Source organism: Microchirus variegatus (genome assembly GCF_963457635.1).
Source record: "Microchirus variegatus genome assembly, chromosome: 5".
Lineage (NCBI taxonomy): Eukaryota > Metazoa > Chordata > Actinopteri > Pleuronectiformes > Soleidae > Microchirus > Microchirus variegatus.
The window spans coordinates 35,020,223-35,028,145 of NC_139806.1; the positions used below are offsets into that span (position 1 = coordinate 35,020,223).

General features: G+C 42.1%; 1 protein-coding gene across 1 annotated transcript; it reads right to left on the reverse strand.

Moving 5' to 3' along the window:
- Window positions 1-2,093, reverse strand: LOC310928053 (mid1-interacting protein 1-B-like). The gene has a single exon (XM_083890517.1). The coding sequence runs from the start codon at window positions 1,857-1,859 to the stop codon at window positions 1,323-1,325; it is 537 nt and encodes a 178-aa protein (XP_083746643.1). The 5' UTR covers window positions 1,860-2,093; the 3' UTR covers window positions 1-1,322.
- Between the last annotated feature and the right edge of the window lie 5,830 nt (window positions 2,094-7,923).

The window sequence follows — 7,923 nt, forward strand, 5'->3', positions numbered from 1 at the left end:
TACATTTAAATAAAAGTTTTATTTCATCAGTACAAAAATTTCTGCAGAAGGTGCATACAAAAAGTATTTGCAAATGTTGACAGATGGGACATAATTCCACCGTGACAACACACGAACGACAATAACAACAATGCATCTCATGGAAATCATAATCCTCTATGCGGATGAATTATCTGTCGATTCCAGTTCATTGACCATGTGGGATACTGGGAGATCATAGGCAGCAGCAGCAGCAGCTTGAGCGTTGTGCCTCCTTCCATGCAAAGCACAATTTTTAAAGAAACAGACGTGTTAAGTTTGAAGGAGCACTGGTCTCACACACACACAGAGACAACGTGTATCTGAACCCACTAACATCATCAGCATCACTGGAGAGGAGGAGGCTGAGTCTTTTGTTAGTATCCCCCCTCAGAGGGGGCGGTTCACATGACAGGTCCTGCAGTTCAAACAGTCCTCCAACATTGAAATAACACCTGGCTCTCACATAACATACAAGGTAATAAATTACACATTAAATAAAGGCTTAAATACGTTTCATCTGCGTATCACAGGGACCGGACGCATGGCGTGTCCACACTCTGGAGTGCAAAAACATAGAGAGGATGGTGGTGTGTTGAGTGTGTGACACACATGCTTTCTTCAGGATCAACGCATCTACAGTCATTAAAGCGGGTCAGACCAACACCATGTGGGCCCGTGGGGGAAAAAAAGAAATAAACTGCCACCCTTCTATGTTTGTACAATACTATGTCGTCCCAAATTTGACAAATTTTTTTCAAAAAAAATTTCGGTCCAAAATTTGACAAAAATTTTGTACAATACTATGTCGTCCCAAATTTGACAAATTTTTTTCCCAAAAAAATTTCGGTCCGAAATTTGACAAAAACTTTGTACAATACTATGTCGTCCCAAATTCGAAAAAAAAAATTCAAAAAAAAAATTTGGTCCAAAATTTGACAAAAATGACATATATGCCGTCCCAAATTTGACATTTTTTTCCCCAAAAAAATTTCGGTCCAAAATTTGACAAAAATGACATATATGCCATCCCAAATTTGACATTTTTTTTTTCAACAAAAATTTCGGTCCAAAACTTGACAAAAATGACATATATGCCATCTCACATTTTTGGGCCAAAATTGGATCCAAAATTGGATGACATAGTAAATACAGCTGTACAGTTTACACTTATTGGTAAACAGAGGGAAAAAAAGAAATAAACTGCCACCCTTCAATGTTTGTCCAGTAGTCACAGATACAGCAGCATTGAGGCCTATTGAAAAGTCAGTTAAGTTCATTTTCGGTTCGCGAAAAAGAGAACTTTAGTGGCCCCATCCGCCGATGCCAATCTCCTGCTTGTAGCGCTTGGTGAGAGAAACGGCCTGGTGCGTGAGCTTAGAGAGCACGTCCTGCAGTCCGGTCAGGTGGTACTGGAACAGCTTCTGCAGATCTCCGTCCTCTTCGTCGTCTTCGTCGAATGACGACGTCGATGATGCGGAGGATGAGGAGGATGAGGAGGAAGAGGAGGAAGAAGAAGACGAGGTGGACGCGGACGAGTTCATGCGGGTGATCTTCATGCTCTCCTTGCGCCTCTCGTCGGCGGAGGCGCAGCGGACGCCCCACTCCATGTCGCTGCGGATGGACTTGAGCAGCTGGTAGTAGCCGTACATGTCCCCCTCGTCCTCGCCCGACCCCATGGTGCTCATCATCTCGCTGTCCTCGTCCAGCGGGACGTCCCGCAGCAGGCTGGGCACCATGACGGTCTGGTCCATGTTGTTCACGGCGCCGACGAAGCGGTTCATGGCGGTGAAGAGGGAGTTCTTCTGGTTGTGCGTTTCCGTCAGCTGCATCATCATCATCTTGGCGATTTTTTTTCCCCGTTCGGCTCAACAACAGATGTGAAATAGAAGTTCCGTGTTATCGGCTTAAAGAGATGACTCCAGTGGGTGTTTGCTTTCCAGTGAATCAGACAAGCTGCACCGGTGATTCTTAGGCTGTCCTGTGTTGCCTGTTAATGCCCTTTTCCGTTTTCTGACTTGACGGGTGCGGTGGTGCGCCTTTTTATAATCCCGATGCTTTGGTTTCGTGTTTTTTTAGGCGGGTCCCCACGAAGACCTGTTTGTCAGGTTTTCCAACTGCAGCTGTAATGTAACCGGACCCAAATGACCTAAAATGGCACCCTGTACAAGAGAGAGAGAGGAGGGGGGGGGGGGGTTGGGTTGGCACATGTTTTAGAAGAGGAGTGGCTTAACTTGACAGTTGGTATTGTCCCAATAACAATACAGTAAAAATTCTGTAGTCAAAAACCCAAGAACAACTTATTTATTGTGCGCAGTTAAGCACATGTCTCATCCCAAAACGTATTTTCTAATTGCTCCACAACTGTGATCTGTTTTCCCCGTAAAGCTAAAACATTACCACATCACCCACATTCTGTTCTCATGAGCCAGTCAAGACAGACACAGATACGAAACGCGATGAACCACAAACACAATGAATTATGAATATTCATTGCAGAAGTCACATCAGCCCACTGCTCAGCTCCCCGTGAAGCCAATCAGACGCGTTTCAGAGGCGGGACAAAGCAATGTGGGACCAATGGCATATCAGTCATTTACAGAAATCATAGGCAACATGTGGTCGAGCCAGTTCTGGCACCAGAGAGTGAAGTGACTGAGGAAACTGAGGGGAATAACTTTTGTCATCAAATACAATGAATCGATTAAACCACAGAATAACTTCGGGGAAAAAAGGAAGATAACTTGCAAGAGACTACTGTCACAAAGTTAAAGCTGTAGTACGTTACTTTTAAATAACCGTTCCTTGTATTGAATACAAACATTATCAAGTGAGTTCACAAAAATGCTGATCAAGCCTATCAGCTCTCAGCACGGTGGTGTTTAGATCTCGTTTCACGCGGAGACATTCCCACGCCGAACGCAGAAAAGTGATCAGACGGACCAAAACCCCTGCGAACAGGTTTTTGTGTGACTGATAAAACCAAAAAGCACGGACAAAAAGTTACAGAACTGAATTATTCTGTTCAAAAAACCTGTTACTTCCAGCTTTAAACACGTGTTGCCCTCAACCCTCTACTCCAGGGGTTCTCAAAGTTTTGATACCTGAGGGCCAATTTAGGAACCCAACATTGGACTGAGGGCCGCCAAAGGAAAAAAAAAACAAAACAACTGAAAGAAATCCCATTTGTAATAACTATGGCGTCCAAAATTTGACAAACCGAACATAATATACTACGTCGTCCAAAATGTGACACTTTTTTTTTTTTTAATTTTTGTCCAAAATTTGACAAAAACGTACAATACTATGTCGTCCCAAATTTGACATTTTTTTTTCAAAAAAAATGTCGGTCCAAAATTTGACAATTTTTTTTCAAAAAAAATTTCGGTCCAAAATTTGACAAAAACGTTGTACAATACTATGTCGTCCCAAATTTGAAAAAAAAAAATTTGGTCCAAAATTTGACAAAAATGACATGCCGTCCCAAATTTGAAAAACAAATTCTAAAAGAATTTTGATCCAAAATTTGACAAAAATTACTTATATGCCGTTATTGGTCTGTATCCAGTAATGTCCAATAAACATTTAACAAGCTTAGTAGCTCCTGGATTAAAACTATCAACTGTAATTCATTGCGGGGCCGCCAGAAATGTTTCTGCGGGCCGCCATTGGCCCACGGGCCGCACTTTGAGAACCAATGCTCTACTCCCTCAGTCAGGTCTGATAGTATTGCTTGTCATTCAGATGAAAGACGCACCACACGAATAATGTCATAAAACCTAAACACAAGCAGAGTTATAACATCGATCCTCATGTGCCTGGGCTGGGTCAGGACCTGCTCAAGCTCTGTTTTTACAGAACAACAGTAAACAATACCTGAGGAGATAAAGCTGCCGTTTCATTGGATTCTCACAAACCACTTGTTAAAACCGCATTACCTCTTCTTTTGGCGTTACTATCGCTGTAAGATATGCATTAAAAAGAGCCCAAAAATCCCCCCTAAATGAAACGTTGAAGTGGAATGACAGCAGTTGCCATCAGTGTCGTTGCATTACTGCCTTATTCATGATTCTGGAATAACCTTTCATCTTCATCCGGAATCCTTCTTTTATCCTTTTATCTATCGTCCTTTTAGTGGTGGTGGTGTTTTATAGCTGTTGGCTTTCATGGTGTTTTAAGAAGAGGCGAAAAAAAAAAGAGATAAAGACTGTAAAGCAACACTACGGATGCCAACTGCCATAAAACACCAAGAACAAACAAATATGAAGAATAGCTTAAGCAGTATTTTTTGCTATAATTGGAGCTAGTTTTAACTACTTGATCCAGTGGATCCAAGTTCCGCCGCCGGTCACGTGGCAGTTCTCAGTGACTGCGAAGGGATTAGTGGTATAGAAAAGTAGAAAAACACAATTACATTGATAAAATGGGAAATAAAAATGTCACAGAACCACAAGTCCATTCTTTACCGAGTACCACATGCACTCCAGAAGTCTCTACAGAAATATTAGTGGCCCAGTTACTGCCCCTCTGAGGTAACTTCATTCTAAAGCATTTGCCGTACTGTCGAGCTTTTCAGATTACATTTAAAACCAAACTGTTGCACCAGCCAGTTTCCGGCAGTGATGTAATAAAGTAGATTCCCCCGACTCCCCTATCTATTGCCGCTGGTAAACAGGGGGACTCCCACACAGTGTCTGCGTCAGAAATAGCCTTGGCACGACATGTGCACATGCTGCTGTACATGCACTGGTGCAGTGCTCGGTTTGAAATGTGAGCTTTGGTAAACACTTCTGGTAAGACTGAAACTCTATGATCATGTTTTCCACTGTTACTGTCAACAAAGATAAATCAGCCATGTATATATGCTCTGCTAGAGACAAACGGGTCTGACTGATTGACCAGAATGTATCCACATATCACATAGAAAGATGTTTTTATGCAATATTCATCAATTTATTGGGTACAAATATCTGTTAATGCAAACACATATAGACTCAGCACTTTAAGACATACAGGCAGACAACCTGCTGATGTTCAAACCAAGCATCAGAGAGCCAGATGTAGGAAGGAAAGGTGATTTAACGGTGAAGTAAGTAGTTTATAGTGCCATCTAGAGGAGAGGCTGAAATTTACAACAAAGAACTGCTCCTCTGCTCACCCCCTCCCTTCCCTGAGCGCTATGACGTCCGCAGCCGGTCAAATGTCGTCCTCGTCGTCTTTCTCCGTGTCAGCAGATGAGGTTCGTGAGGCGAGGGAGAGGGCGGAGCTACCGCGGCCGTAGCAGACGAAGCGGAGAGAGTGGAGGCGGGACTTCCTGCTACAAGTAAAGAGACGCTTGATTTGTTCTCTCGCGTTTGTCCTTACAGGCTCCGGTAGAAACATGGCGTCTCTCTGCTAACAGTGGCTATGCAACCGCGGCCCTCGACCATGTTATTTTACATGACTTTTTGAAACACTACGAAAATTAAACAAAAACTATTATATAGCGACTAGACCAGGGGTCTGCAACCTTTAGAATGAAAAGAGCCATTTTTGGCCCAAATAAAATTAATCTGGAGCTGCAAAACCTATTGGATCCTAAAAATGAAGATAAAATCACATTTTTTACACATATATACTCTATTTAAAGAACCACAGTTTGTCGCAAGTTGATACCCAACCTTTAAAGTGTAGAAAAACGACGAATAAAACTATTTTTTTATAGTATTTTATTAGCTTTCGGGGGAGGTTTTTCAACTGGATGTGATGAATAAAACATCAAAACGTTTTTATTTACACCTTTATCTTGACAAAAAAAAGTGTGGAAAAACATGAATAGTTTTTGCTTCAACGCTAGAAGGAGCCGCTACAGAGAGGCTGAAGAGCCACATGAGGCTCTAGGGCCGCAGGTTGCAGACCCCTGGACTAGACAATGCAGGAGCACATAATATGTATAAAAAAGTGGATTTTGGGTTATATAAACCCATAAATACTACGCAGTGTCCCTTTAAGTGACTTTGAAAGTGGTGTAGTTGTTGGTGCAGGTGCAACTTTATTGAAACTTTATTTCACAGAGTGAAATGCAACACGAGGAACCTCATTTATTTCATTTCATTTATTAGAGTGTTGAACTAATACATCGTCCATAGAAATAGAAATTAGCCTCCTCTGACACAACAATGAGGGCCTGAGCGATACTCGAGTCCCAGGAAGCGACATCTATGGGCATTTGTGGACACATTGTTCCAGATACTCGTCGATGAATCACCGTTAAAAAATACTTGTCGTGCAAGAATTGCGATAATGTGGCAAAACCAGCTGTGTGAGTTTCTCTCCTTCTCTCGCTCTCTCTCTCTATCTCCTCCCCCCATCACTCCCCCATCTCTGGCTCTCTCTCTCTCGCTATACCCTACCTCATGTTGAACACTTTTCCAAGTCAAAATTTTACGACAACAATACTTCGAAAATTCTCACTTACAGGTAAATTATGTCAGTGATATTTATAACATATACTACAACTCACATGTGAGATAGAATCGGTCTCTACACAACAAATACGTTAACGTGTGCTTTTTCGTAATTGGAGGTCTCGTTTTGGACGATTACACCTTAAAGGGACAATGTGTAGTATTTATGGGTTTATATGACCCAAAATCCACTTTTTTTATACATATTATGTGCTCCTGCATTGTCTAGTCGCTGTATAATAGTTTTTGTTTCATTTTCGTAGCGTCATGTAAAATAACATGGTCGCGGGCCGCGGTTGCATAGCCACTGTTAGCAGCGAGACGCCATGTTTCTACCGGAGCCTGTAAGGACAAACGCGAGAGAACAAATCAAGCGTCTCTTTACTTGTAGCAGGAAGTCCCGCCTCCACTCTCTCCGCTTCGTCTGCTACGGCCGCGGTAGCTCCGCCCTCTCCCTCACCTCACGAACCTCATCTGCTGACACGGAGAAAGACGACGAGGACGACATTTGACCGGCTGAGGACGCCGTAGCGCTCAGGGAAGGGAGGGGGTGAGCAGAGGAGCAGTTCTTTGTTGTAAATTTCAGCCTCTCCTCTAGATGGCACTATAAACTACTTACTTCACCTTTAAATGAATGCATTGTTATTTAGTCATTCTTTTACAAAAAAAATAATTCTGGTTGAAATAGAAATAAATACACATAAATACAGTAAAAATTCAGTACATTTTAATGCTGTAAGTGACAGGGTAAGAAGAAGCATCTGCGTCCAAGTCTTAAAAGCAACAGAATACTCTATGTCAGTGCTGTATAATCCTATAAAACAACATTTCATTATTATCGCTGATGCATAAACACATAAGCAGATGTTAACTATTGCAACCCCCTTAAGAAGGAACTGATTAGGTTATATAATATTGGAAAGGTTAAACACTCATTTATACTATATATTTTAATGTCCATATTTGATTTGTTGAATCCTGCAAACGAACTTGTAACCGGAGCGATAAAATAAATGTAGTGAGACGTATCATTTTATACTATAAGTGCCAGAATAGTGATATAAGGGAGCATAAAATTTTAAATATTCAAGTATGTGCACCTCAAAATTGCTCTTAATTGCAGTATGTCAGTAAATGTACTCCCCGGTGGTCCTACTCCATCCACGTGCTCTCGACCTTCGGAAGCAAAGCTTCCCCCAACACAAATTCTATACCCTCTGGGAAGATTAGCAGACTCGAGATCCATTTAGGGGGAAAGAAAGCAGGTCAGTAAAGTGAATATGCACCACCAGTGAGCAGAGATCAGATAGGAACGGGAACTGGCTTTGCTTTCTCAACAGGGCTGTCAGTCAAGGCCCCACCTTGACTGACTTCCCTCCATTCTCCCGTGAAAAAAGGCCTTTTTCCTCTCGTCGGAGGACACAACAGTGCCTGCGCGCATACAATGGAACCCGGATAA